The sequence below is a fragment of the Telopea speciosissima genome, chromosome 9 (assembly GCF_018873765.1).
Source record: "Telopea speciosissima isolate NSW1024214 ecotype Mountain lineage chromosome 9, Tspe_v1, whole genome shotgun sequence".
Lineage (NCBI taxonomy): Eukaryota > Viridiplantae > Streptophyta > Magnoliopsida > Proteales > Proteaceae > Telopea > Telopea speciosissima.
Window position 1 is genome coordinate 903,664 of NC_057924.1, and position 15,129 is coordinate 918,792.

General features: G+C 37.8%; 2 protein-coding genes across 2 annotated transcripts; one reads left to right on the forward strand and one right to left on the reverse strand.

Moving 5' to 3' along the window:
* The first annotated feature begins 379 nt into the window (after positions 1 to 379).
* On the forward strand, positions 380 to 6,444 carry LOC122640470 (small nuclear ribonucleoprotein SmD1a). The gene is made up of 5 exons (XM_043833675.1): positions 380 to 491; positions 602 to 678; positions 5,820 to 6,011; positions 6,116 to 6,265; positions 6,304 to 6,444. The coding sequence occupies exons 1-4, from the start codon at positions 478 to 480 to the stop codon at positions 6,175 to 6,177; spliced, it is 345 nt and encodes a 114-aa protein (XP_043689610.1). The 5' UTR covers positions 380 to 477; the 3' UTR covers positions 6,178 to 6,265; positions 6,304 to 6,444.
* A 1,488-nt stretch (positions 6,445 to 7,932) lies between these two features.
* Positions 7,933 to 14,083, reverse strand: LOC122640467 (UDP-glucose 4-epimerase GEPI48). The gene is made up of 9 exons (XM_043833673.1): positions 13,859 to 14,083; positions 12,626 to 12,675; positions 11,983 to 12,118; positions 11,636 to 11,737; positions 11,202 to 11,429; positions 9,885 to 9,963; positions 8,735 to 8,817; positions 8,396 to 8,487; positions 7,933 to 8,085 (listed from the first exon to the last, which is right to left on the reverse strand). Exons 1-9 carry the CDS (start codon positions 14,039 to 14,041, stop codon positions 7,992 to 7,994), a joined length of 1,047 nt encoding a protein of 348 aa, XP_043689608.1. The 5' UTR covers positions 14,042 to 14,083; the 3' UTR covers positions 7,933 to 7,991.
* Positions 14,084 to 15,129: the final 1,046 nt, after the last annotated feature.

Below are 15,129 nucleotides of genomic sequence, written 5' to 3' on the forward strand. Positions count from 1 at the left end.
AGATGAGGATTGAATTGGTTTTCAATTCAAAGTTTAAAAATCCTTAGGCTATGTTTGAATGCAAAGAAAATAAAAGAGAAAGAAAAGAATTTGGAGAGACAGTTAAACACATAAATCAATACATCATAATGATTTTTGTCTCATTCTGTTTTTTTTTTTCTTGGCATCCAAACATAGCCTCTCTGTATTCACTCTAATGTAGCGTGCATAGTTTAAAAACCGGATATTGAATCAGTGAATCAGTAGTGGCCAATACTTCCGATTCTGACCGATCGCAACCGATCTTCAAGTCAATGGATACTGACCGATTCTATCCCCGATTCCCTTTTTTTTTAAACCCGGGTAGCGAGTGTAAGGAATAGCAGTAAATTCAGAAGAGCTCCTTTTATAGCTCTTGAAAGCAGGAGTGCGACTCCCGCCCGCTCCTTACTGGCTTTTTTTAAGCCCTAAGTTTCCCTCCCCCGCCCATCGCCAAAGATGAAGCTCGTCAGGTGAGTTTCTAATCCTTTTCGCTTCAAATTTATTGTTCGTACCCACAGTAATCTAACATTATTGTTTCGTTGTTCTCTTTGCTTTGGATCTGGAAATCATAAAAAAAAAGGTTTCTCATGAAGCTGAACAACGAGACTGTCTCGATCGAGCTTAAGAACGGAACTGTTGTTCATGGCACCATCACAGGTTCCGTACGGCCTTTCTTTTTTCCTTTTTCATAGCTTGCGATTTATTTTTGATAATTTCTCCATATTTTTGTAGCTATCATTATGTTTCTTTTGTCGATTTCATATGCTTTACCGTACTGTTAGGGTTTTGCTAAATCTTTGGGTTCTTCTCCTTTTGTTTGTTTGTTTGTGAACCGAGTATGATTTGGGAACTGCACTGATTACTTGAAATGAAGCTCTTTAAATGGGTTAAAAAGCATGCACGGGTAACAATGATCGTTGTAGGAAATCAAATTAGTAGTACTTCTCTAATGTCCTCGACTGACCTCATGTCTTTTTGTTTTTTTGGGTTAAAAGAGTGATCTCATGTCATTCTATTTCCAGTTATTACTTATTCCTCAATAGCTTATGTTATTTATTCGGGGAATGCATAAATGTCGACCCCCAAGACATTTTTATCTTCTAGATGCCATATCCTGCCTGCCAAGTCCACTTAACACCCACTGTATTTAGGGCACATAGTAGTTAAATGTTTCACCCGGGCGATGGCATTCAACTCGATTAGCAAAGCCCTGACGAACTGGATTAAATTAGTTCTGGTTAATGTATACCATGTGTGTGAGTGTGTGTGTATTGATGAAATTTAATAAACAATATTTTGATAAGGTCATCTAGGCAAAACCATAGTTCTAAAACTCATTTTGTTTCGGTGTTTCGGTCAGACCAAAATTTCTGAGATACCAACATTTTGACGAAATTTCGTTGAAATATGGTATTTTTTCTGTGGGTGTAAAATGCCAAAAATGACCCAGATTTCCAAAACAAGATGACCAAAATTACCGAGATTTCCAAAATTTCCGAACCAAGATGACCGAAATTTCCGAAATATTGCATTATTCAATTCGATGTTGCATTTCGTTTCGACTCGACCGAGATACTCGAAATTCTCGAAATCTCGACTGAGATGAAACGAGTTTTAGTACTACGGGCAAAACCTTATCCCCTAGTGATTGTTTGCATTGGTAGTCTATGCCTTAGTTACTAGGGCAAAAAGAAAAAGTGAGAAGCCAGGAATGGGGGTTATCCAAAAATTAGTGGCTTTGAATAAGTGAGAAACGCAAAGAAGCAGCGGCTTCCTCACCATGTTCCAAGCTTCCTTCCAACTATGATGGCAGGCACCAGTCAGCACTTTGCTAACTTGACTACCCTGTTACAATTTTGAGTTCTATTGGAACTAAATCCCAAGATTAAATTTTTTTTTTTATTTCAGTCCTTTGGTTTTGTTCAGAAACATAATGTTTAACAAAATCTTGATAATTAAGTTGCCACAGTGTCATCAAGGACTTTTACTTTGAAAATGGAGCTGGTATCATGTTCAGTCGTTTTTTTCTGTCGGGTTAGCAGGGTCTGTATGTTTAGATCAGAATATATGTACGCATGTATGTATATATTTATATATTTTATTTCTTGGTATATGCACTGAACAGTTCTCTTGCCTTAATAAGTCATTCTGTTATCCTTTTACGCAGCAGTTTTTGTACTCTCATTTTCTCAATTATATGGGCTGTGTATAACCTCTTTATTGGAACAAAGAGAAAAAATACCAATATAACTCGTAAGCGGAGAATACAATGAGATGGTAGAAAATAGAGATATATTTGTACTCTTATTTACTCCAAGCCCCGAAAACTATCTTACCCATGGAAAAACATTATCTGGGATGGCATGGTTGGAAGGTGTCTACAGAACCAAAAATTGAAGGGCAGGACCAGGGATTGGATTGGCCTGAGTTAAGTTTACCTTAGAAAAGGCATTTCCTGATTGCCCGATCCAGATTTCAGGCAAGGATTGGCTGGTCTTTAAACCCTTGTGCAGAACCTCTCTTACAAAGATTTCAATTCATGGTTCTGGTTCTTAAATGTTAATAATGGAGACACAGTTAGATGACTTGAAACTTGCAATTTGAATTCACTCCTCAGGCCATAGTGGAAAATTTCAGAAATCACAGAAGAACTCATTCAAAATGGACTGATAGTTAAATCGTGCAACTCACAACTTAATTTGTTGATTGCATTGTTCAATGATTTTACTGGCAATGGAGAACTAAGTGAATGAAGGGAATGTCACTAAGCTTTTGAGTTTGAAACTCAAAATTTTTTCCATTTGCTTTCTTTGGTTTTCTTTGCTTCTGGGTATAAAAAATGTTGGTATATTGATCTTGAGGAATCTTTTAAGGTTTCAGTTGCAATGTGAGATTTGGGCATTTAAGATTCTCTCAATGTGATCAAACAACACAGTTGCTTTCACGGGTTCAACAACAACCCAAGTGTTTTGACTCACATTCAAATCTAGTGGTTTTCCTAGGTTTACCATTAACAACCCTTTACAACTTCACAATGTTAAGATGAAGGAAATAAGGCTCAAGTAGCCAAAGTATACAAATGAAAGAAGCTCAAAAGAATAACTTCTAGAAAAGTAGACATGCAAGATAGAAAGCACTAGGTGATTCTCAACTAAGGGTCACTTAATTAAGACACAATAAATGGTATTCAATTGGTGACACCAGTGTTGATGAATTGTCTTAATGAGGCTTATTTATAATGCTCATTAATGGCCCAAAAGAGTGGTTGAAGAGTAGGTCTAATGGTCATATTTTTCACCAACCGGCGAGCCGGTTTGATTAGTGTCCATTACTGTTTATAGCAGTTTTATAGATGTTGTACAGTAATCGGCCGCTCATTGGCAAGCCGGTACATTGACCGGTGAACAGCTGGTACTGTCTATCAGCCGGATGCACAAGCCGGTTTGTATGAGGACCTCTCTTGAGGTTTGCAGCCAGTTGCTATCGACAAGCCGGTTCAATTAACCAGTTGTCCTCAGGTGCGTTCAGGTAAGATCGGTCAGTTTCCAACCTGCGAGCCTGTTGTTGATTAAGCCAGATTTTTTTAAGTGATTTTTGACAACTCTTTTACAAATAGAATTCTAATATGCTATAAGGAAAAAATACTCCAATTTGGTAATGTGGCCACCTGAGACTGGTTTATCAAAAGTCTAAATATAGGTTTCCCATTTGTTCATAAGTTGGACTTTTGGTCGAAGGTATCCTGTGTGTAAGAACTCCTAATTGAGAATCACCTTACATGTGCTAGGAATTACATGTATGCAATGTTGCAACCATAAATTCCTAACACAAGAAATTATCTACACTTGATGGAGTCCCTTGATGATGCCATTCAAGTTCTTTACTCGCTTTTGACCCAATTGTGCTTGAAGTTGGTGTTGATGCAATCTTCAAAGACGGTGCTCTTCACATATACCAATTGTAGTGATACTAAACAAGTCAATATTAGATGGACTTAAACAAGGCAAAAGATAATTACATAAGGGTGTCACTTGATGCCAATTATGCACTTATAGAAGTGATGAACACTTCAAGCCAAATGGATGGGCTTACACTAGGCTTGTGATAACCAAGATGGTTGTCACTAGCAGCCACAAATTGGAAGGCCAAGATCACAAAGTGACTTGTCCAACTAAGAACATATTACACAAATAAACTGCACACTTACAAGTAGGTTTAGAGTATACAAATTTAATCAAGGCTTTTTCCTTTCAAAGACACTATTTGGTTATCACAAAAACAATGGATACAACCTATGGCTCAACAAGCTGGACTGAGAGTCTGAGAGGAAAGATTTTAGTTTTGACTATTGTAGAGGATCTGAGGAAGGTACTGTCTTAGTCGGAATATTATTTTCTAAAATCCAAGTGCTGACATGGTTTCATACTTTACTATTGTTTTGCCTTTTGTTCCCTTGTTTGCATCATGCACTGCATTCTATTCTTTGATTCCAAAACCCTCAAGAACTTCAGCTTTTACTTTAGATTCATTCACTGCAGGAAACTGCTGCTTCTTGCATTCAGCATCTGCAACAAAAGTTTGACAAACTGAGTGTTGTTGGCCGTTTCACTATAATACTCCTAAGTGCAATGTGTGATGTTTTTGGGTATTCCAGGTAAAGTTTTGGTCTAATTGTTGTGCCAATGGTTTGGTCTAGAATGCTCTTCCTAACAAATTTCGAATTTGTGCATGCGGGGGATTTCTCTTTGTTGGAAGATAAACCGATTCAGATATTCAGTGGATTCTTGATCTAGTTGACATCCTTATAGACACTTCCTTTTTGAAACCTAAAGCTGTAATATTTTCTCCCTACATCTATTAAGCTATAGTAGGAGCCATTGCTTAGAGCAATGGTAAAAGGTTTGGCTCCCAGGGCAAACGCCTGGGTTCGAAAATGTCAAAGGTTAGGACCGACTCCAAACTCACTTCTCCCGGGACTCTGCATAGGCGGGACCAGCATTCGGTAATGACCCTTTTTTATCTACTGTAAGCTACTGCTGGTTCACAGATCCCTCCAACCACTTGACTTTCTAGGATATTCTCATTTTGAGGAGTAGATGTATGATATTTTCTATCAACAGCTGCAATCAGGAGCCTAGATTTGCAGCTGAGCTTGCTAGTATGGTGTGATGGGGTATTCAACGTGTACTGTCTTGTAAAATGTGGCTTAGGATAGGTTGTCTTGAAGTTATGATTCAAAGCTGTATTGTTGTGGCATTCTGGGTTATTTGGCTCTACTCCTTTATCTTACAAATATATTTATTTAAAAAAAAAAGATGTAGACATTTAAAGTTAAGTTCCGTTGGATTCAAAACTAGGAGTTGAGAAGCTTCTTAATGGTTGCTCCATTGTGACCAAGTGATCACGTGTTCGAGTCTCTGGAAACAGCCTCTTTGCAAAGCAGGGGTAAGGCTGTGTACTTTATGACCCTCCCCAGACCCCGCAGTGGCGGGAGCTTCGTGCACTGGGTACGGGTACGCCCTTTCTTTTAGAGTAGATATGGTGCAGCAATACCCAAAAGTCCAAGAACCAGTAATGTGCCCCTGATGTTTTCACAGAATTAAGCCAGCGGACTTGATTGAGCATTGTCGTTGAAAAATAGCTGTCAGTGTTAAAAAAGGATCTAATGACTTTATCTCTGCATAGTACGAGTAAATCATCCACTTTTATTTGCTTGTTTGTTGGAACTGATTTCTGAAAACTGCAGTTTGATGAAATCTTTTATTGTGACTGGTGGTTTTATTGCGCCATTATTGCAGGAGTTGATATTAGCATGAATACACATTTGAAGACTGTAAAACTGACACTCAAGGGAAAGAATCCAGTAACACTAGATCATCTAAGCGTGCGAGGTAACAACATCCGATATTATATTCTTCCTGACAGTCTAAACCTCGAGACTTTACTGGTGGAGGAGACACCTAGGGTCAAGCCCAAAAAGCCAACTGCTGGTATTGTATATTTCACTTCAGTGCTTTGTTCATTCTACTTTGGTTCGCTTGTCTTTTGGTTTCTAAGCTTCTTCTTTCTTATCATCCCTTGAATTCTTCCTCAGGGAGACCTTTGGGACGTGGCAGGGGTCGTGGCCGTGGACGTGGACGTGGCAGAGGTCGCTAGTAGCATTGCACTCCCAATTTTTGCAACTAGTCTCTCATGTAGCTTTGTTGTTGCTTCCCTGATTTTGAGCGTGAGTTGTCCGTCGACCAAATGGACTGATTGTAACCGATATCCAAGATGGATGGCTTCTAGTTTGGACTTGCCTCAGAAATACCTTTTTTTTTTCGGGTTTATATGGTTTGTATATTGACATCCCTTCCTGGTCCGTCTGAAACCAGTGGTAAAATGACTAGCCAGTCTCCAACAGTGCCTATTCTGCAGTATTTCTGTGATATTCGGTTGGAGATAAGATTGTTAGATATGGATTTGATCTGGATCTTTCGAGCTGAGCTCATTATAGCATGTCAACTCAAAAAACATGATTCTCAACCAAGGTTTCAACACACCTGGCATTGAATCGATCCCAAAAAACCTTACAATCGACCTTAAGATCTGAAAACCCTAAAACTATTGGGATTTGACTCATGAATCGGCCAGTATTGGGATCTGTCATTGTCGAGTCTGATCTATTTACCCGTTCTTAAAACCTTGCTCCCAACTAATGCAGCTGCCTTTGGGATTTTTGGCCCCCTCTTTGTTGCACTTTAGTGCATACTGGAAACGTAATTTGAGATTAGATTAAAACATCTGTTTCACTGTCATAAATGCTACCTTTGTGGACACGAGGCCTTCCAAAGACAACCGTTGTATCTATTTTCTGCTACACTATGAAATCAACCGGAAACTGAACACAAACCACCACTACCGGTCTTTTGGGGGACATGTAGAATATGGGAAAAATATTAGCCCCTGACCAAGTTTCATCTAGTAATTGTAATGCAATGAGCTAAACTACTGAGTTTTGCATTTATTCACTTTTACAACTACAAATTTGTGATCTAATGAACTGAGGTCAGAGGTTTGACAGACTCCAAGGATAGCATTCGCACAGAATTGTTTAAAAGGATCATTAGTTTCAGTAATGTGAATGCTCAGGCTTGATTTGCAGTGAAAAAAAAAACTGGAACTTTTTTTGCATAACTATGATGGCTACAAATTAATCTGTTATTGTAAACAGATCATGATACTCACATAACATGGAAAAGACGGGGAAAAAAGAAAGAACCTTCTTTTCTAATGGATCGTCCTTTTCACACCCTTTGTCCCCCCCCCCCCCTGCACCCTGTAATTTTGGCTGGTTTAACTGCCCATTGATAAATCATCCTCACATTAGTTTTTTCAGTAATTGGTGTTGTTGAATTGCCAGAAGTGCTTCTGTTAAAGTACCTTTCAAAAAATGTTTTTCTTTAAAAACAATTCAGGTCCTGTTACCAAAAGCATTTCATTCCTGCAGGAGTATTCCCTGAGAACATAAATAAGAAAAAACACTTCTAGCTCATAAACACTTGTGCAGAACAGAAGTGTTACCAAACTGGAACCTTGGATGCCTAATTGAGAGAATAAATAACAGATAAACCCTCCAAAGTCTTAATCATGATCAGCAGATCTGAAATTCCTTTCATCTTAATAATGACATATGGTCGTAGAAAGCTTTTCTTGTATACAGTGTTACAGAACTACAATTCTCTTAACCAAGCAAAATAACAAGTAATAGTGCAGAGAGCTCATTACCCCATTAATCCAACAGAAGATATCGATGAAGCTCGTATTACAACTGCCTGCTACTCAGACCACATGGAAAAGCAAAGAGTTTGGGGGGGGGGGGGGGAGAGAGAGAGAGAAAGAAAAAGGAAAAAGATCATCCAATGCGAAGATAGAAAATAAGTAGACATGCTATAATATAAATACATATTGTTACAACCAAATTATTCTGATCAATTAGTAGAGTCAGGAGATTCAAAACCATAGGGGTTCTTGCTGGCCCAGTTCCACTGATCCCGGCACATCTCATCAATCCCATACTTTGCTCTGCAAGGCATTCATATTGATGAGTAAGACGCTGGCATTAGAAAAGAAACATCTACACATGTAGTGGAAGAACCTAGGTTCATAATCAGCATAGAAACACATCTACGTGGCTCACCCCTTAGCAGTAAAATTTGCTAGGAATGTTAAACCCTCTATTCAGTTCGAAATTTAGTTTTGATCCCATCAAGGAGACCAACCCAAAGAGCAGGAGTCCAACTTCCTCAAATCTATATATTCAGTATTTAAAGCATTGTATTACCAAAGAAGTGTTTATCTTCATATCAGTATGTGCATGGATCTTGAAACTTACTTCCAGTTTAGCTCACGCTCTGCCTTCTCCGTAGATGCAAAAACTATCTCCGCATCACCTGGTCGTCGCTCAGCCATAACCAGAGGGATTTTCTGAGATGGGCGTAGGATTTCATATCAGAACCAAGAAAAGGAAGAAAACCATGTGAAAACATGGCAATAACTATCCATCATAAAGGGGAAAAATCAAAGTTGAATAGGTGAATCTACAGCATTGTGCTTATTTGGCAGGATGAAACAAGTTGTAGAAATCTACAACTCTTCATTAGGAAGAACAAATTTCTTTCTCCCTTCTTTTTATGATAAATGATGTAAAAGTCATATTCTTTATAGAGGGTACCTTTCCAGAGGCCTTCTCAAATGCAGCAACCATCTCCAAGACAGATGTTCCCTTGCCTGTCCCTAAGTTATAGACTTCACAACCTGAAACATAAGGAGTCGGAGGCAAGGCCATTGTATCTTGACATTCAATTCATAGTTGACAGAAGGCAGATACTGATAGCTGTCAATGTTAATTTTCCATTTAAATTAAATTGCTTAAGATTTAACAGTTTATCTAATGTATTCAAGGATGATGGATGTTCTGACAATAATACTCTTAGCTTTGCTTGAGTGTTTCTTCTCTTGATTTACTTTTAGCTTCCCTCTTAGGTTTAGATGTCCTGTACCTCCTGCCTTTCCTTACTAAAATGGTTTTCTGGAGAATTGACTGGAAATGTTGCAAATGTGATGATGTGTGCACCGCAGGTCCCAAATCCAGAAAAAGGAAGATCTGATCAATGCCTCAGGTCAGAAGCTCGCATAACAAACCCCTTCTCTGGACATGGATCCTGAAACTTTGCAGTCTCTACCCATAAATAGAGAAATGATTATAATAGATTTATATAGCCAATTCGAGGATTTAGTTAGAGGTCAGTTAAGTTTTTTATGCATGATATCATGGGTAATATTCGAATTGGAGATTGCTGTATAATTTAATTTAACAGCTTGATGTAATGAGTCCCATAAGTGGGTTCTTTTCAATGTTCTTGAAGATCTTCTATTTTTGAGCTTTTCCTTTCAATTTCTGAATGTGTGAGGAGTTACTTGAGCAGGATACTGAGTTGCTACAGTTGGCATGAGTCCATAAATAGGCATAGATCTATCTTTTCTAGGAATCAAACAGAGAAGTACTCACAGTATACTCAATACTGGCTATAAGAAGAGAAATGCATAGTCAAGTGATATGTGATCGTCTCATATGTTAAAATTTTACTAGTAGCCTTCAACTGTTGCCATATCAGAATGATGCACAGATTTATGCCTCTGTGTGTAGAGATACATGTCGTCTCATATGTTAAAATTTTACTAGTAACCTTGATCGTCTCATATGTTAAATTTTTACTAGTAGCCTTCAACTGTTGCCATATCAGAATGGTGCACTCATTTTTGCCTGTGTGTGTGTGTGAAGAGAGAGAGAGAGAGAGAGAGAGAGAGAGAGAGAGAGACACCTATATTGGAATCAAAGAGCTTTTGCAATGCAGCAATATGTCCATCTGACAAGTCAACAACATGAATGTAATCTCGAACCTGAAAAGAGGAGCATCAAGATGGCATACTTTATATTGAAAACAGAAATAGAGAAAATAAAAGAAAACTGAAATGGATGAAAATATGCAGCAAGATCTAAACTTTTGTGTCTCAGTACCAATCCCACAGGTACACATTTTAGGCAAAAGGGTGTAGCCTTCAAAAGGGAAATGATTATAAGTCAACAAGTAAAGCAGCAAAAGAGGCCATCAAACGAATAAAAATCCAACTTCACTTACTGAATAAGATTGCAGCACAAACAGATCCCAGAAAAGTAATGGAACAACTGAAAACAAAGATAAGCTAGAACATAGCAAGACTCACAGAAGTTATATGGAGAAATTAATCCTCCAAATGCTTGAGGTTCACATGGCAAATCTTCGAAGCCGTTTACAAAGGAGAGCTGGTTCATAAGGATGATGCTTTTCAACCCTCAAGCATGTCACTCTATTGGGTTGGCAGACATCAACTCCATTTAACAAAGATTTTGAAAAGCATTATTCCATCTAGTCCAAAGAAATTCCCACATGAATTCTTCAATCCTCTTAGCAACAAAGATTGGAACACTTAACATGAACAGGAAATGGGCAGAAATACTTAAAAGGGGATGCCATAACAAGTGCAATCTTCCAAACTTTAGATAAGCAACAACTTTCCAATTGTCCCGCTTCCTCTTTTGATCTTTCAGTAACCAAACCAAAGTGAATCTATACAGGGAATGGTTAGGCAGTCCAATATAGGAAGAATGAGGCACACCAGTATCACTCTATACAGTGGTGATGAATTAAAGAATGGAACAAATACACTTTTCATGATCAAATGTAAAAAATCTACATGGAAATTTTAACCAAGAAACAATTCTTCACAGTTTTGAGACATGATTAGAAAACTATTTAATACAATATGGAAGTAAGAACTACTGGTCAAGCCAATTTAATATTCCCTCTAGAACAGAGAATGGCAATGTTTCTCCAGAACATTTGCTGTTTTTTCATTCTGTAGACGCAAGACATATCTCAATTGGAAACTTATTTGAGAACCTGAAAGAAATTACTTCTAAACCACCCTAATGTGCATGTGTGGATGAGCAAATTTATCCCTTTAGCTGTTTCTAGGGATCAGCCATACGAAGTTCAAGCAAACAAGAGGTAGACATCCATAAAAAGAAAGGAGAGGTAGACAAGTAAATGAAATAGAACACTTTCTCAGAAATAATAAGCTGCATATGGTAAACATACCCCAGTACCATCCTTTGTGTTATAGTCATTTCCAAATACAGTCAATGCAGGTCGCCTGCCTACAGCAACTTGCTGTACAAAAGGCATAAGATTGTTCGGAATTCCACGGGGATCTTCACCCATATAGCTACTCGGATGAGCTCCAACTGGATTGAAGTATCTAAGTAACATGATTTGCCATTCAGAGTCTGAACGATAGATATCACGGCATATTTCTTCAATGAAAAGCTGCAATGATCAACATCATAAAATGACTGTTAGAGAAAAGAAGATAAAATTGTGCAAGGAAACTGCATGGTGAGTGCATCAGCAGATAAAGAATCAGAAATGAGGTAATTGTCAGATGCTCTTTTACTCATGTATACACAGGGCTTGCCGAAAACTGTGTCCATTAAAGTTCCTGCAGCACTGTGCCATCATTGCCCAAAATATACCTTGGTTCGTCCGTATGGATTCAGTGCTTCTAGGGGAAACTCTTCTGTACATGGAACCTCCTTCGGCCATCCATAAACAGTGGCAGATGATGAAAACACAAGCTGGCATATTTTAAAAAGGCTATTCAATAAATAAAATTGTACACATGAAACATCAGAAAATGATTCAAAGAACAAGATCATAATTTGACCATTATCAAAAGCTGAATGCATTCTACTCAAGGGTTTTTGAGTCTCTACCACATTAACTCAATGTCATTTCAGATGAAAGTTTTAGGATATTCAGAATCTATATAGAGTTGTGCTACCTCACCTCTAAAACTTGATTTCAAATTAATAAGCATTACCTTTTTGCACCCATGTGCACCCATGACTTCTAAGAGATTAATTGTTCCAATAATGTTATTATTATAGTAAAGCAATGGCTTCTGAACACTCTCACCAACAGCTTTCAATCCAGCAAAGTGAATAACAGCATCGAATCTGCAGCAATAAAAAAAATATTAGGATAATTATCGCAATTATCAGACTAATAAACATATTAACTGATCCCTCTCTGTAAAGAAGATTCCTTAAGAGGAAAACAACTTGTTTGTTTTAAATGCATCTTACTCATATGCTCAACAATAAAAATGGAAATTGGTCAATAGAACTTCACTGAAGCTTTGCCAAGTGGGTGTGCCATGAAATTGATACTAAGTAACCTTCATTCAAGAAGGAAACTTTGCAGCCTAGAGAATTGAAATGCTTTGAGTGGTTTATTAGATATACAGGTAGAAATGATAAAAGCAAAGAGATCAATATCAGATAAATGAATAATTGAAATGATTGATCAGAAACTATAGAATTTGTACTATCAATCATCAAAATAAATGCACAATGTTATACAAAAGCAACATATTTCTCAGTCTAGAATGAAATTTACAAACAGAGATTAATAAAGGATCAGATGTGAATGAGAGAAGCTCTACCAAATACAGTGAAACTTACTTTGTTGAAGCAAAAATTTTCTCCAGGGCTGGTTTATCCCGTAGGTCAATCTGGGGAGGAAGTAGAATATTAGTAACTTGAGGAATTGCATGACTACTACAAGTGAAGTGAATTAGTGGTTGGAGAATAGTAAATCCATTTAAATAAAGGTTATACGAGAATGTCTCAATCATGTAGAAAGAAGCAAGGGAAATGCTTTCCCAATGCATGCATGATATGACTTGTGGCACAACTTGAAGCCATAGAGCAGAACCGTGACAATTCAGTGCCAGGTCTCCAACCATTGCAGAGGGTTGCCAGGACATCAGCTGCAAACTGTCCCATCACCATATCATGCATGCACTGACTTAAGTTTGGTCTGAATCAAAGATAATAAGAGAATTATTCAAATAGTTCAAGTTTTAACAAAAATTGGAGATAAAGATAGTAAGAGAATATTCAAATAGTTCAACACCCAGGAGGGGAGAGATTAGTGAGATGAACTCTTGCTAGTTGGAATCTATCTATACACGTCTTAAGTTTGATCGGGACTAAAGTTCATACAAATAATGATTGAGAAAGGGAACCAATTGTCCAGAGGTTGGATGGCTCTATACAGATGGTAAAGCTCCTTGGGTAGCTTCCATTTACTTTGCATCCCATAATTCAAATATGAAGAGATTTTCCAAAACTAGATGTAAAAACACAAATTTAGCACATGCCCATCTTAGAGAAACTTCAAACTGTACCTATGAAGATAACACAGTCACCATGCTCATTCCAAGTTGATCAGTCAAAATACAACGTACAAAGAGAAAAATAAAAAATAAAAAAAATCCAACCAACTGACAATCGAACTCCAAAAACTATTACATTTCGTACACAGAATGCAAGCTACAGAGAAAAAGAAGAGACCTAATTATCCAAGGAACTACACTCATAACTAGTCAAATAAATACACCTATACATAAGGTAAGATACGGGAGACAGCAAACAATTAATCAACACGGAGAATTAAGTTCACCCGTTACAAAGCCGATATAACTATGGCAAGATTGCAAAGCCATGATGATAGATCAAACATCCACAGCAACCAGCAATTAGAGCTAGGTAATTTCCAATAATTCCAATGATCAGAATTCAGAACCGAACAAGATATCAGAAATCTGACATCCTAAACAACTTAGAAACAAATAGAACAAAGATGAAAGTAAAATCAATGAAATTGAGCAGAGAGTTCAATCTGTTCCGTACCTGGTGAAAGACGACGTTACTGCCGAATTCACCAGCGAGTTCTTTCACTCTTTGAATGGCCACCTCGGAAGAGTTATGGAGATTATCAATAACCGTGGCTTTAAATCCACCTAACAAGAGCTGAAGAACCGTGTGGCTGCCGATATACCCAGCACCACCGGTGACCAGAATGGTTTTCGCCATGGCCGAAAGTGATTTTTTTAAGCTTAAAAAGCAGTGAAGGAAGACAGAAAACTAAAGATCTGAGCACCAGAGAGAAGTGAGGTTAGTTGTAAAGGAACCAGAGAATTCGAATCGATTCTAGAGCACAAAAGAGAATTGAAAAATCGATTGGATTTTCCACCCTTTTTTATACAAATTTGCACCTTTTGGAGATTCGTATTACGCACATGGCGACAAAGAGCAGGAGAAGAGCAGGTGAAGTTTAACTGACACGTGTCGCGATACAGTCGCGACGGCGACAAGTCCTTTCTCGGACGCTGTTCGAAGACGCAATCCCAAAGTCATAGAGATGGGTCTACCGAGGTCAATACGGACGGTGCACCGGATGGGTTCTCACTAAAGTCATAGATGAGACGCAACCCCAAAGTCATAGATGCCCAACCTAAGCTCGCCACGTCAGCATAAACTTCCTCCATGACTACTTTATGGCTCAATCACGCATCTTGTGGGCTCCACATGACTCCGCACGATATTACATGTGATGAGTTGGGTAGTTATTTATCAAAAAGATTTTGATGAGACGTTTGGTTGGTTTGAATGCATATTTTATTGTAAGAGAGAAAAAGAACTCCATCCGGGAGGGTCACCTACGGTGGCATTTACGAATTTATCTCTCTTTTTTTATATGAAAAGATATTTCTATCCCTTATTTGAAGGAGGAGAGCGATGTAAACTTTTTTAGAATTCATTAAAAAAATGATATCACTTTTATTGACACCCTTGTCCTCAAGTCCTCAAATGTACAATAATTTATGTGTATATTTTTTAAGGAAAGCAGTTTTCTGTACGGGAATGTGGCCTATGCCAACACTCCTATATGTCTATCTCTCTCTTCCTTAAAATAAAAGGGTAAAAATGTCTTTTTACATGGAAAGAAAGAGAGACTCATGGGAGTGTTGGCATAGGCCACACTCCCGGACAGAGATCTTTTTCTCAGTTTTTAAATATAACATACAATGTTATATCCTCAATTAGAATAATAATATTATTTGATACTTGTACTAAAGAAAATATTTTTTACAATAACATAATGAAACTCTTCTTGGTGC

What these genes read in the sequence shown, in the direction of transcription:
- LOC122640470 (XM_043833675.1), top strand. An exon ending in TGTTCATGGCACCATCACAG is followed by an intron (nt 679 to 5,819) that starts GTTCCGTACGGC and finishes CCATTATTGCAG; the next exon opens with GAGTTGATATTAGCATGAAT. An exon ending in GCCCAAAAAGCCAACTGCTG is followed by an intron (nt 6,012 to 6,115) that starts GTATTGTATATT and finishes ATTCTTCCTCAG; the next exon opens with GGAGACCTTTGGGACGTGGC.
- LOC122640467 (XM_043833673.1), bottom strand. Translation starts at nt 14,041, where the DNA reads ATGGCGAAAACCATTCTGGTCACCGGTGGTGCTGGGTATATCGGCAGC. An exon ending in ATCCATACGGACGAACCAAG is followed by an intron (nt 11,430 to 11,635) that starts GTATATTTTGGG and finishes TGATCATTGCAG; the next exon opens with CTTTTCATTGAAGAAATATG. An exon ending in GAGCGTGAGCTAAACTGGAA is followed by an intron (nt 8,086 to 8,395) that starts GTAAGTTTCAAG and finishes AATGCCTTGCAG; the next exon opens with AGCAAAGTATGGGATTGATG.